We start from the raw sequence: 14,185 nt of genomic DNA, 5'->3' as shown, positions 1-14,185 counted from the left end.
AATTTTTAAGCCTTTAATTTAGCACAGGTCAAACTCTCACACACACACACACACACACACACACACACACACACACACACACACACACACACACACACACACACACACACACACACACACACACACACACACATGCAAGGATCATAAGGAATCTAGGACGCTAAAGGGGCAAGGATGGACGAGTGCCAATCCTCCTCTTCCTCCTCCTCCTCTTCCTCCTCCTCCTCCTCCTCCTCCTCCTTTTTTTCTTCTTACTATTTTTAATTTTTCTCTTTCTTGCTCACGAATTCTCACTCTTTTTCCTTGCCTTTTTCCTCCTCCTCCCTCCTCCTCCTCCTCCTCCTCCTCCTCCTCCTCCTCCTCCTCTTTTTATTCCTCCACTTTTTCTTCTTTTCTATTTCCTCCTCTGCGCATACTTTCTTTTCCTCTTATTTTTATCTCCTCCTCCTCCTCCTCCTCCTCCTCCTCCTCCTCCTCCTCCTCCTCCTCCTCCTTCAGATATCGTGAGACCCAGTTACATGGTTAAGACGTACCTCGTTTCCTCCTTCTCTCCACCTCTTTACCTACTTTCCTCCCCTCTTACCTCCCTACTCCTCTCCCCTTTCGTCCACCCCGAGAGAGGGAAGGAAAGGAGGAGGAGGAGGAGGAATGTTAAACTAATCAAGAAGAAGAGAACGAGTCATCCCTAGAAATACCTCCTCCTCCTCCTCCTCCTCCTCCTCCTCCTCCTCTTCCTCCCCTCTTTTCCCTTCCCTTCTCTCCCCTCTTTTACCTCCATCCCTCCTTTCTCCTCTTTTTCCTTTTTTCTCTCCCCTCATTTCCTCTCTTTCTCTCCTCTCTTCCTCCTCCTCCTTCTTTTCCTCTCTTTCTCTCCCCTCTATTCTCTTTTCCTCCTCCCACTCCTATTGCCTTTCCTTCTCTTCCCTTCGCTTCCCCTTCCTTCCCTTCTTTCCCCTTCCATTCTGTTACCCTCCCTTCCCTTCCCTACCCTACATTTCCCGTCCCTTCCTATCCCTAATCTTATCTTTCCTTTCTTGTCCTTTTCTTTCCTTCCCTTTCCTTCCCTTCCCTTCCCTTCCCGTCCCTTCCCTTCCCGTCCCTTCCCTTCCCTTCCCGTCCCTTACCTTCCCTTCAGTCCCCGCGCACGACCCCTTCAATCCGTCACCCTTTAAGAGAATCGAGGAGCAATACGAAGGAATGTTAATGAAATATAAAAATAAATGTTATGTAGGTCAACCCTTTCCCTCCCCTTCCCTTTCCCTCTCCCTTCCCTTCTCTTCCCTTCCCTTCCCTTCCCTTTATTTCCCTCACCCTTTCCCTTCCCTTAACCTTCCCTTCCCCTTCCCTTCCCTTCCCTTCCCCTTCCCTCCCCTTTCCTTCCCTACCCTTTCCCTTGCCTTCCCTTAACCTTCCCTTCCCTTTCCCTTCCCTTCCCCTTCCCTTCCCTTCCCTTCCCTACCCTTTTCCTTCCCTTCCCTTTCCCTTCCTTTCCCTTCCCCTTCCCTCACCCTTAACCTTCTTCCTTCCTTCCTTCCCTTCCTTCCCTTCCTTCCTTCCCTTCCTTCCTTCCTTCCTTCCCTTTCTTTCCTCACCCTTTCCTTCCTTCCTTCCTTCCTTTCTTTCCTCACCCTTCCTTCCTTCCTTCCTTCCTCTCCTTCCCTTCCCCATCCCTTCCCTTTCCCTCTCCCTTCCCTTCCCCTCCCCTTCCCTTCCCCTTTCCTATCCCTTCCTCACTCCACTTCCAATCCCCGAGAAATCTGATTAAACATACAAATAAACACATTAGTATCGTATTAAAAAGAATAAAAATGGGAAAATATTAGAATGAGAATGAAGAAAACAAAGGAAAAATTAGTGTCATTTATAAAGAGCAAATCGAGTAATATAAGAATGAAAATGGATAAGAAAAATTAATCGAAAAAAAAATTATTATTATCATTTAAGAAGAGTAATAGGAATGAAAAATAATGAGAAAAAAACATAGAAATAATTATTACGGAAGGGAGAAAAAAGAAAGGAATAATTAAATGAGAAGAAAAGGAAAATAAGAAACAATTAAGGAAGGAAATAAAATAAAAACGAATAAATAATAAGAAAGGAAGGAAAAAAGTAAAGAAATAATGAGGAATAAACAAAATAAACAAGGGATAAGATAAAGGGAAAAAAACAATAATTAGGAAAGGAAAAAAGAAAAAAAAAAAGGAAAAAAGTAACAAGGAAAAGATGAAAAACAAGCAAAAAACAACACATAACGAAAACAACAACTTACCTTTAACGAAGAAGATCCAGGCAGGTGTCCGTCGATGGTGCCCCCGTGGCAGAGGACGGGAGGGGGGCAGAGAACAGGGAAGGGGGAGGGGCCACTTTTCAGGTAACACTATAGTTCACTACACACACTATAACCTGCAAGAAAAATAGTAGTAGTAGTAGTAGTAGTAGTAGTAGTAGTAGAAAAATACATATCATAATATTTTCAATTAATTTCTAACACAAACAAATTATCTTATCACGTTTTCTCATGCACTTTTTTCCTCTCTCTCTCTCTCTCTCTCTCTCTCTCTCTCTCTCTCTCTCTCTCTCTCTCTCTCTCTCTCTCTCTCTCTCTCTCTCTCTCTCTCTCTCAGAGAGAGAGAGAGAGAGAGAGAGAGAGAGAGAGAGAGAGAGAGAGAGAGAGAGAGAGAGAGAGAGAGAGAGACAGACAGACAAACAGAGTTTATGTGGGGTTGACCTATCGTGTGTGTGTGTGTGTGTGTGTGTGTGTGTGTGTGTGTGTGTGTAATGGGCCGTGAAGGGGAGGGGGCCACAGGTAAAGTCCTTGACCGCTAACAACCAGGTCTCAACAGGTAAACTTTCCCCTCTAACTTACCATTCCTTACCTTTATCTCTCTCTCTCTCTCTCTCTCTCTCTCTCTCTCTCTCTCTCTCTCTCTCTCTCTCTCTCTCTCTCTCTCTCTCTCTCTCTCTCTCTCTCTCTCTCTCTCTCTCAGGTGTGGTCTCATTCATCACAGGTATTTCACGTCTAGACCTTTTTTTTACGTACCTATGAGAGAGAGAGAGAGAGAGAGAGAGAGAGAGACTATTCTGTGCAAAAGCAAACCAAACCTGTTTATATGTAGTTCCTCCTCCTCCTCCTCCTCCTCCTCCTCCTCCCAAAGGCACTAAGGTTTTGATACGCGAACAACAGACACACTTGTGCTCGTGTGTGTGTGTGTGTGTGTGTGTGTGTGTGTGTGTGTGTGTGTGGGGGGCGGATGTTTACCTGTGCAAGGGGACCATTGAGGCGTGAGAGAGAGAGAGAGAGAGAGAGAGAGAGAGAGAGAGAGAGAGAAACTTCACTTCCTTCACCACTTCCTTTCTTTAATCCCTCCTCCTCCTCCTCCTCCTCTTCCTCCTCCTGATGTTATCGCCAGGTGAGCACACACGTGACTACTTTACCTGGCCGTCACCTGGAGGCCAATTAAGGTGTACTAATGGACTTAAGCGCCCATACTAAGGAAAGGGAGACAAGGGGACATCACGTGTTAAGCTGAAATCTCCCTTTAACTTCCCCTTACTTTCCTTTACTTCCCCTACTTCACGGTGGCTCGTACTGGCGTGGCGTTCAGGAGGACCAGCGTTGAGTCCCGCCCACCGCTACATCGTCGAGTAGCTTACCCATCTCCCTTGCCTTACTTACCCTTACCCATGCACCCATCCATTCCTCCACCTGCCATTCTAATCTCACATATCTCTTTCAGGTCAAAATGGAGCCCCGAAGGTTTGGACTCCGCCCTGTCAACGCCAGCATCCCCAGAGGCTCCTCCGCCGCCCCCAGCAACCCCAGCACCGGCGCCTCCAGGATACCGAGGGCGTGGCGACCCCAGGGACCCCCGCAGACCCATGGAAAGCCCAGCAGGATACTCAAGAAGGAAGAGAAGGATGAGCTATTGAGGAAGTTGACCCCCATGCAGTACAGAGTGACGCAGGAGAAGCTGACGGAGAGGTGGGTGTAGGGGGGTAGGGGGGCGTAGGGGGTGCGGGAGGGGATGGGGGGACTGTGTGTGTGGGGGGGGGGTTACAGGGGGTGCTTGTGTGTGTGTGTGTGTGTGTGTGTGTGTGTGTGTGTGTGTGTGTGTGTGTGTGTACTGATAAAACATCCCATTTCACGGCCACAAAAGAAGGATGTGTGTGTGTGTGTGTGTGTGTGTGTGTGTGTGTGTGTGTGTGTAAGCCGCCCTTAAGCTACACACACACACACACACACACACACACACACAGCTTCACCCTAACCCATCATCTCTTTGCCTAACCTAACCTACACCCCAACACCCAGCACCCCCACCACCTTCCCACCTTCAACACCTCCTCACCCGCACTCCTCATTGCATCCTGACCCCCTCCCTTTCGTCCCAGACCCTACTCCAACAAGTACTACAAGCACTGGGAGCGCGGGGTGTACGCCTGCGTGGTCTGCGGCGAGGAGCTCTTCCTCTCACACACCAAGTACGACGCGGGCTCCGGCTGGCCTTCCTTCTACGACATCATTGATAAGGACAAAGTCTCCCTCAAGCAGGACCTCTCGCACGGTAAGGGGGCGTAAGGGAGAAAGGAAGGGAAGGGTTTAGGTAGGGTGGGAATGGAGGAAGAATTAGGCGAGGGAAGCAGGGAGGGTGAGATGGGGGAGGGAACGAAGGAAGGGTTAGGTGAGGGAAAGAGGGAGTAAGGGGTGGAGGAAAGGAATGGTATGGTGAGGGGAGCTGAGGGAAGGACAAGAAGCAAGGGGAGAGGATGGAGCGGGATTCGGGTGCCATAGGAAGGGTAGACTGGGCGGGGCTAGCAGGAGGAGGGCAGGGCAGGTGTCACAGTGTGTCGTCTGTGTTGCAGTGGGCGCCAACCTGCTGCTGCTGGTGTGCAACCCGTCCCTGGCGCGTACGGAGGTGGGCTGCAGCACCTGCGGCGCGCACGTCGGCCACCTCTTCGAGGACGGACCCAAGCCCACCGGCAAGCGATTCTGCGTCAACTCGGCGGCGCTCGAGTTCCGGTCGCAGGGCTCGCCCTCCAAGGTTGCGCCCGAAGACCAGAAGGTGTGTGTGTGTGTGTGTGTGTGTGTGTGTGTGTGTCCGTGCGTGGGTTTGTGAGTGTGTGTGTGTGTGTGTGTGTGTGTGTGTGCGTGCGTGCGTGCGTGCGTGCGTGGGTGCGTGCGTGCGTGCGTGCGTGCGTGCGTGTGTGTGTGTGTTGCGTCGTGTCCCCCTAACTCTCTCCCTCCCCGCAGCAGAAGACGTGGTCGGCGCCCGCCGAGCCCGTGGTGCACCTAGCGTCGCCCTCAAACTCCTGCTCCCTCGGTGCTCGCATGTGCTTCCGTGTGTCCAACATGGACACGTGCGAGGCCACGCCCTCACAGTCCTGAGACACGCCGCCCCGTCCCTGCCTGGGACAGGAGCACGCCGCGGCGCCCGAGGACGACGCAGCGCCTGCGGCGCCCGCGGCCCCCCCTGTACATAGCGACACCCCCGCCCCCAAGCCCGCCGTGAAGAAAGTGACGCTGGTGGTGGACGAGGAAGCCCTCAGGCGGCCCCGCGCGCCGCCCCCCGCCGAGGAGGAGGCCCTCAAGAAGCTGAAGACGCGCACGGACTGGCTCTCCACGCCGCAGAACCTGCAGGACATCGACACCAACCGCGAGAAGCTGACGGCGCGGGAAAGGTTCTTCCTCGACAACGCCGCCGCCTCGCCGCCCCAGGCCCGCCGCGGCCCCCACACGCCCGCTACCCCTGCCACCGCCACCACGCACCAGCCGCCGCACACCAACGGCGCCAACCTCAACGAGGCCGCCGCCACGCGCATCCCCGTGAGTCACGCCGCCAACAACCGCGCCGCCAGGCAGGGCTGCCGCACCTCGCCGTTGCGGGGCGTGCTCAAGAAGCCCCGCGGGGAGGCGATGCAGGGCGAGGCCGTGGACAACAGGCCCGGCACGCGCCTCACCGACGGCCTCGACAACCACCCCGTCATCCCCTACCCCGCCGCGCCCCGCGCCGATAACGCGCTCATCAACGGCAACTGCGAGTCCCCGCCGCCTCCGCAGCCTCCCGCAGTGCCCGCCCAGCCCCCCGCCGCCTTCCAGGACGCCACGGCGTCCGCCTCGCCCCCCCGTGGCACCATCCAACCACCGCAGGCCTTCCGCGACCCCGCCCTGCGAGCCTCGCCCTCCAAGAAGCCGAGCAAGCCCCTCAGGGCCGCGCACGCCGCCTCCAAGCTGCCCAAGCCGCACCACGCCGCCACACACGCCCCAAAGCCCATCCTGAAGACGTCCCCGCGCGCCTCGCCCCTCCACGCGGCGACGCAGCCCCCGCAGCCCCTCCAGTACACGGCACAGCCCACGCCGCCCCCCCGCGACGCAGCGTTACCCTCCCCGCCGGCCAGCGACACAGCACCAGCAACACAGCCCCTCCAGGTCGCCGCTCAGCCCCCGCCAGCCCCGTTCCAGGACACAGCACAGCCCGCGGCGCCTCCCCTAGCAGCAATACAGCACACAGGGCCACACAGAGACACAGCAACACACTCAGCGCCCAAGAAACCAGCGCAGTCCCCACCACCGCCCTTCCTGGACACAGCACACCCTCAACCCACAACACAGCCCACGACGCAGCTCACACAGCCCTCCAGAGACACCACACCACCGCCACAGCCTCAAGACACATCCGAGGCAGCAACGCCGCCTCCCGCGAACCCTCGGATGAACGGCCCTGTGACCAACGGCTGGGAGGAGGAGCGGAAGGAGGAGAGTGGCGGGAGGGAGGCGGAGCAGTGCAGGGACAGCGCCTCGAGTCTGGAGGACAAGGGCCGGTCTGGGAGCGAGGGGCAGAGCCTGGACGACCTGGCGGCGGGGCAGGAGGAGGCGGAGAGGGGACGCAAGGCCAGCAAGGTGTCGAGGTTCGTGCGTATGTTCAACAGGCGGGACGGGAGCCAGAGCCAGACCCAGACGGAGGCCGCGTCGGGGGCGGGGACGGAGCGAGCCTCGGGGCGCAGGAGCCAGAGCCGCGTGTGGGCCATGTGTCTCCAGGCCCAGAGCCCCAACAACGAGGACGACGACCTGCCCTCCTCCTGCGAAGTCATCAAATGTGAGACGCAGCTCGACCAGTGCTCCAGGGACAGTGCCGCCTCCTGGGCCGACACCTCCAGCCTGGGCACGGAGGACACGCAGCATTCACTAGACAGCGTGACCGGCGCGGAGGACAAGCGCCGGTCTCTCAACATCGAGGTGGAGGACAGGAGCCTAATACGAAGCTGCGGCGGCCGGAGGTCATTCGACAAGCCGCAGAGTCGCTCCCGTCTGGCCGCCAAGCGATCCAACACTCTAGACGACATGGACGACGCCCGCCAAGCCGCCAGGTCCTCAAGGACACTCCCGGCCAAACCATCAACTGTTGGGGGCACAAACAGCGGCAGCAACAGTCCCTTCTACAGGAGGTTCTACAGCCACTGCATGGTGCTGCCGAACAAGAAGCGGAAGAAGGGGAAGAACAAGACCACAGGGAACACGGAAAGCCCAAGCAGGAAGAAGGAGGAGGTGAGCCAGAGTAGTGATGCTGTGAGTGAGGAGGAAAGGAGAGCTAGTGAGGGAGAGGTGACGAAAAGGGAGACAGATAAGGTAGAGGAGAGTGCGCCGAAGTCCTCTCCAGCTAAGAGGAGCATCAAGGAGCCCGAAGAGGAACCAGATGACTCTCCAAAACGGTTCCCAGTGATTGACGGGTTTCTGGCGGAGATCATGGAGAGTGTGACGCTAATGGAGAAAAGCATGACGGAGGATGAGGCGGAGGATGACGACGAAGGGGAGGAAGGATGCAACTTGAGCCCTGGGGAAGCTGGGGAGGCTGGGGAAGAGATAGATGGAGAGGACCGAAGGAGCAGTCTTGAGTTGCTTTCCGAGGGTGGCTGTCGAGTGAGTTCCCTTATATCCAGGTTCGAAAAGGGAAGTTCGTAGTGGTGTGCGAAGTGAGTCACCACCACCACCAAGCTATGTAATGTGTATAGACCTGAGTTTATAATCGTGTTTGTATTGAGGTGTGTGTGTCTGTGTGTGTGTGTGTGTGTGTGTGTGTGGAGGGCTACATACTACGTTTATAAATGGACTACTTCGTTATATTCTTCCTTAAACCATATTGTAAGGTCCAGTAAGGTCAAAAACAAGGATACACAAGAATATATCGAAACTACAAGAGGTCAGACACGTTAGGAAGGGGTTCAGAAACGTTTAGCTGTCTAGGAAAACGTTTCATTTAGTTGCGATAGAGGGTTGGGATACATATATATAAAAAGACGTTTGAGGAAGGGGGGGGGGGGGATTTAGGACCTTAACTATATAGAAAACAATGTACTTTGATTACTTCTGTGGAAATGTTTAGTGGGGCTGCTTGAGAAGGGGCTGGGGGCTACTGTGACGGGGCTAGGTGTGCTTACGGCGATGAGAATGTACAGGGGGCTTACGAGTGAATAATAAAAAAAGCAAAAAATTTAAAAAAATATATATTGAGGGTAAATGAAAAGGTTAAAAAGAGATTTGTTTGGAGAGAGAGAGAGAGAGCATTGGAACGTTAAAAAATAGAAGAGAAGAACGTAAAGGACATTATGAGTGAAAACATTGAGAAAGAGAAAAAAAATTATAATAAATGGAACGTAATATTAAAAAAAAATGTTCCTGAGCTTCTTTCAGTCGGTTAAAGAAAAAAAGAAAAAAATTGGAGCGGAAATGATTGGGTCAGTGAAGTCGTTTTGAAGTCTTCCTCGCTACCTTCACTCCATTCCACTCCACACTCCTGTAAATCTATCTCCACACTGGGTCACTCCACTGCACTCCACCTCTATTCTTTGTCTCTACTCCACCTCACACTCCTGTCAATCTATCACTCCACACTGGGTTATACTCCACTACATTCCACCTCACACTCCTGTCAATCTGTCACTCCACATCAGCTTATACTCCACTCCTTACTCCATTTTTTACTCCACTTCCACCTCCACACACTCCCTCACTCCACTCCCACTCCACATACCGGTTATACTATTATGATTTGGTGGAAGAAAACAGGTAAAGAATTATATATAAAAAGCCTTCAGCTCTCTATTATTATTATTATTATTATTATTATTATTATTATTATTATTATTATTATCATCATCATCATTGTTATCCCTTCAAAATGTCATAAAATGAGCTCTGTACAAATTCTACGGTTTTTTTTTTTCTTTTTTCTGTTAAACTATATAAATACCTCTTTTGACAAGCTATATAGTTACGTGTGTGTGTGTGTGTGTGTGTGTGTAAGAAACGGTTATATTATTGAAAGAAAAAAAACGTAACTATGATATGAAGGAGTAAAAGTTGTTTAAAAATAGCCCAGTTGAGTTACCCCTTACCACCACCAACAACAACAACAGCAACAACAACAAGTGCTAACCTGCAACAAGCACTTCCACTCTCTCTCTCTCTCTCTCTCTCTCTCTCTCTCTCTCTCTCTCCTAACACCCACACACAACAATATAAAAAAAGAGGATTGCTATAATGACCGTTTGCTCCCTCGAAACTATATTTTAAGACCTAACTGCTTATCTATCGTTACAGTATATACATTTATCTATCAACCTATCTATCTACCTATCTATGAGTGTTTGTAATTAACGGAAACAAAACACAGAGAATGACTTACTAAGGGACATAGCCTATTCTTAATCACATATATGACAAGACTTTCATAGGCGTTGTGGGTATTTCCAGGGGTACTTTTATGACCCTGGTGGTAGTTTGACCTTTTTTCTGTACCGTGAACCTAAAAAAACACTCATTATAACCCGATTAATCAACTTTTAGGCCTTTGGAAATAATTAATGTGAGGGGGCGGACAGGTCTCAAAATACCAACCTTAAAATCGAGTAGGCTGTCAAGAGAAGGACGGAGTTATTTACCATTAGAGTTGTTTCCTATTATCTTAACCTATACACACCTATTTTTACCTATTCAGACACCTATTTCCACCCATTAACATACAATCATCCAGCCCCTTACCAAAACCAATAGCGAAACGGGTTATAATTATACTCTAACTAGCCTATTACGCCCTTCCTAGCTTCCATATCCCTTATAAGTCCATTAGACACCTATTTCCACCCATTAACATACAATCATCCAGCCCCTTACCAAAACCAACAGCGAAATGGGTTATAATTACACTCTTTAACTAGCCTATTACGCCCTTCCTAGCTTCCATACCCCTTATAAGTCCATTAGACACCTATTTCCACCCATTAACATACCATTATCAAGCCTCTTACCAAAACCAACAGCGAAATGGGTTATAATTGTACTCTTTAACTAGCCTATTACGCCCTTCCGAGCTTCCATACGCTCCTTACAAGTCCATTAGACACTTATTTCAGCCATTTCCATCCTCCATCACCCATTCAAGGTACACAACTAAAAAAAACATATAAATCATTACTTTACCAATAACCCTCGTCCAATTTTACTCTACAAGAACACACACGTATTTTTTTTTTCATATTTTACACCTATTTCATCCATTAGCACCCTCCGTCACCCATTTAAGGCACCCAAAAACACTTAAAACCACTTCATTCATTTACCTCACGTCCAATTTTACTCTGCAAGAACACACACAAATACAGAATCTTTCATATTTCAACGAGGCTGTTTTCTCATTAATTACTGACCTTAAGCGCTCCTCAAGGTCACGGCGGCTTCCCAGGGGCACCATCTTCCCCTGGGCACTAAGACAACGTATGGCAGTTCGTTTTAATCACTGAACACGGTATTAATTAAAACTGTCAACGCACCGCCGCAATGACACCCTCCCGCCGTGCCTGTCGCTGTCATTCTGAAGTTGTCACCCCGCCCACCTGTTGTTTCGCGCCAAATTTGAATTCAGTTACAGAGAACAAGAGTAATTATCGGGGTTCTGCTGCTTGATTATTAATATTTTTAAGTTACTGTTGACGTGTTAAAGAAAAATGGCTTATTTTGCTTTTTTCTCCATATTTGAATCCGCAGAAACTCGTATAAGGGAAAGAAAGAGTAATCATTCTTTTCTTTCAATCAATCAATCAATCTTTTCGGTTTGGTAGTTTGGTTCTCAATATTTAAAAGCAATGAAATCACATTATCTTTTTCTATGTCCACCATTATAATTTTTTTTCCATATTTGAATGCGTTGAAACTCGTATATAAGAAAACAAGAGCTTATTCTTTTTTTTTTCTCCTTATTTATCAACATTTAAAACTGTATAATGATATCTCTTCTTTTTCCTATCAATACCTGGAGCTTATAAAAGAAATATGGATTTTCTTTTCACGTAATCATATATATTTCCAGATTTTGTAATGATATTTTTTATGCATAAGCCCATTTCCTGTGTATTTTACTTCTTGTATATATCCTAAAGGTATTCCAAAGTGTTGATAATGTGTATGTTCTTAGCTAAGTCATATCTCTCCTAAATTACCTGTTGAAATAGTTTGACTAAGTGAAATCCAAATACCTGTCCTTAATTATTTGCTAAAACTGACTGAACAGGTGAATCTAGCCCATACCTGTACTTTATTACTTACTTTAAATAATGAAACAGGTGACTTTCAATTTTGGCTGTTCCGGGTCACCTGAGGTCATTCACAAAACTGACCAGCAACGACCCATTGCCACTATTCATTGACCTCTCGTTACATACACCTTAACCTGACCTATCTAACACAAGCCTCACTCTATAAGACATACTAGACAAGTCATATTTACAAGGAGAGTATTAAGACACCCCTTCACCCAAAACTGACCTCTTTTGGCCTTTTGTTCTTTCTGTTTTTGTTCGGAGCAGAGCTTGGCGGACTTTTTTTTCCGTTCTTGTTTATGTTTATGCCCTTGAGCTGTCTCCCTTGCTGTTAAAAAAAAAAAACAGCATCCTAAAAACTGGTCCTCTCTAACATAAGCTTCACTCCTCTACAAGACATATTAGACAAGTAATATTTAAAGCCTCACAAACCTCAATTTTGCCTCTTTAACACAAACTTCACCCCTCTAAAAAGCATATTAGACAAGTCATATTTACGGCATCATAAATTTTAACTGGGCCTAGTCTCTAACATAAGCTTCAGTCCTCTACAAGACATATTAGACAAGATATTTAAAGCCTCACAAACCTCAATTTTGCCTCTCTAACACAAGCTTCACCCCTCTACAAGACATATTAGACAAGTCATATTTACGGCATCATAAATTTTAACTGGGCCTAGTCTAACATAAGCTTCACTTCTCTACTAGACATATTAGATAAGTTACCTTTGCATCATAAACCTCAATTGTTGCTCACTAACATAATCCTTACTCTTCATGACATATTACAAGTTATTTTTGCATCATCATCTCAGTGTGAGGTTTGATAAGACTAGTTAAGATATGGAATGGAATGAACTGAGGCTGCCATTTTCAGTTTCCCCCCAAGAAAGCAGAAAAAAATGAGGGTTAATTTATGGAGGTGATGAATGTACGAGTGTCTGACCTTTTCACGTTAGCATGGAATCAAAAGGAGGAGTAGGATCGAGTCTGTCTGTTGTGTCGTGAGGTGGAGTTTACAGTTTAAGCGTCGAGGATTTAGCAATGATGTCTAGCGTTTCTCTAACGAATTAATCTTTTCTATACCTGTGCTTGTGTGTGTGGTGGAGTGGAACGCTGGAGGGAAGTGGAGGAAAGAAAGAAGGGAAAGATATGAAGGAAACTAGAATGATGGAGGGAAGTAGGGAAATATGTACAGTGTTTAAAAATAGAATAGGTGATGAGAGAGAAAGGAGAAGGAACAAATAGAGAGGTGAAGCAAAGTGGAATGATGAAGCAAAGAGGAGAAAGATGTGCAGATTTGAGAATAGAATAAATGATGAGAGAAGGAAGAAGGAAGAAGGAAAAAGAGATAAAGAAAAGTGGAATGAAGGAGCGAAGTGGAGAAGGAGAAGGGTGACCGGAGGGGAAGGAAAAAAAAACAGATGAAAGAAGAGGAAAAGAAGAAAAAGAGGAAAGAAAGAAAATGAAATATGGCTGGGTTGAGGGGAAGGAAAAAGGGTGATAGGAGGGGAAGGAAAAGAAAACAAGAAGAAAGAAGAGAGGAAAAGAAGGAAAAGGAAAAGACAAAAAGAAAAAAGAGAAGGAAAAGAAAGAAAGCTGAGTGGGTTGAGAGGAAGAAGAGGGAGATAGAAGGGGAAGGAAAGGAAAACAGAGGAGAGGAAAAGAAGGAAAAGGAAAAGAAAAAAGAAAAAAGAAATGAAAGAAAGCAAGCTGACAGGGTTGAGAGGAAGAAGAGAAAGATAGGAGGAGAAGGAAAGGAAAAGAGGAGAGGAAAAGAAGGAAAATAAAAAGAAAGGAAAGGAAACTGGGTTGGGGGGCGGGAGTGTGGTGTGTTCAAGCATACATTACTTGTCAAAACCAAAGTATTTTATAAGTCACCTCAGCGCTGTATACCAAGGTTGAGGATGTCCCTAAAGTATAAGTAAATAAGTATATACATAAGTAAGTTGTCATGTGTTGGTAGATGCACAAAGGAAAGTACTTTATATTTTGTGTACAGAGTTAATAATGAAGTTTAAGCTCTATAATAAACTTATAATTGAATTGGACTTGATTTTTTAACCTTTTTAGTTGGAAAGAAGAAATTTAGAAAGGAAGAAATGGAGGAAAAGAGGAAAGGTCACCCCTCCCTCCCTTTGACCCCTGACCTAACGTAACTTTTTTTTTTTTTTTTGCCCTTTTAGTTGGAAAGAAGAAATTTAGAAAGGAAGAAATGGAGGAAAAGAGGAAAGGTCACCCTTCCCTCCCTTTGACCTTTGACCTAACCTAACCTTTTTTTGCGCTTTTAGTTAGAAAGAAGAAATTTGCAAAGGAAGGAAGGGAGGAAAATGGGAAAGGTCACCCCTCCCTCCCTTTGACCCTTGACCTAACCTAACCTTTTTTTGCCCTTTTAGTTAGAAAGAAGAAATTTGCAAAGGAAGGAAGGGAGGACAAGAGGAAAGGTCACCCCTCCCTTTGACCCTTGACCTTTCCTAACCTTTTTAGAAATTTGCAAAGGAAGGAAGGGAGGAACAGAGGAAAGGTCACCCCTCCCTTTGACCCTTGACCTTTCCTAACCTTTTTTTTTTTTTAGCCCTGAAAGAATTGAGGGA

General features: G+C 47.9%; 2 protein-coding genes across 3 annotated transcripts in view; both read left to right on the top strand.

The window, feature by feature from the left end:
* The window catches only part of LOC126994399 (methionine-R-sulfoxide reductase B1-like), a 21,787-nt gene extending 16,384 nt beyond the window's left edge, over positions 1-5,403 (top strand). Inside the window, exons 2-5 of one of the 2 annotated variants that reach the window (XM_050853717.1) lie at positions 3,738-3,982; positions 4,393-4,565; positions 4,864-5,063; positions 5,255-5,403. In XM_050853717.1, the coding sequence (XP_050709674.1) occupies positions 3,744-3,982; positions 4,393-4,565; positions 4,864-5,063; positions 5,255-5,386 (744 nt within the window). In that variant the 5' untranslated portion in view covers positions 3,738-3,743 and the 3' untranslated portion in view covers positions 5,387-5,403. Of the gene's footprint in view, positions 1-3,737; positions 3,983-4,392; positions 4,566-4,863; positions 5,064-5,251 lie in introns of both variants that reach the window. The other variant, XM_050853713.1, reaches the window with a different exon arrangement.
* A 511-nt stretch (positions 5,404-5,914) lies between these two features.
* LOC126991655 (nucleolar protein dao-5-like) lies at positions 5,915-7,957 on the top strand. The gene has a single exon (XM_050850361.1). It carries the CDS (start codon positions 5,915-5,917, stop codon positions 7,955-7,957), a length of 2,043 nt encoding a protein of 680 aa, XP_050706318.1.
* Positions 7,958-14,185: the final 6,228 nt, after the last annotated feature.

Source organism: Eriocheir sinensis, chromosome 7, assembly GCF_024679095.1.
Source record: "Eriocheir sinensis breed Jianghai 21 chromosome 7, ASM2467909v1, whole genome shotgun sequence".
Lineage (NCBI taxonomy): Eukaryota > Metazoa > Arthropoda > Malacostraca > Decapoda > Varunidae > Eriocheir > Eriocheir sinensis.
This window is presented reverse-complemented; position numbering and strand designations above follow the sequence as displayed.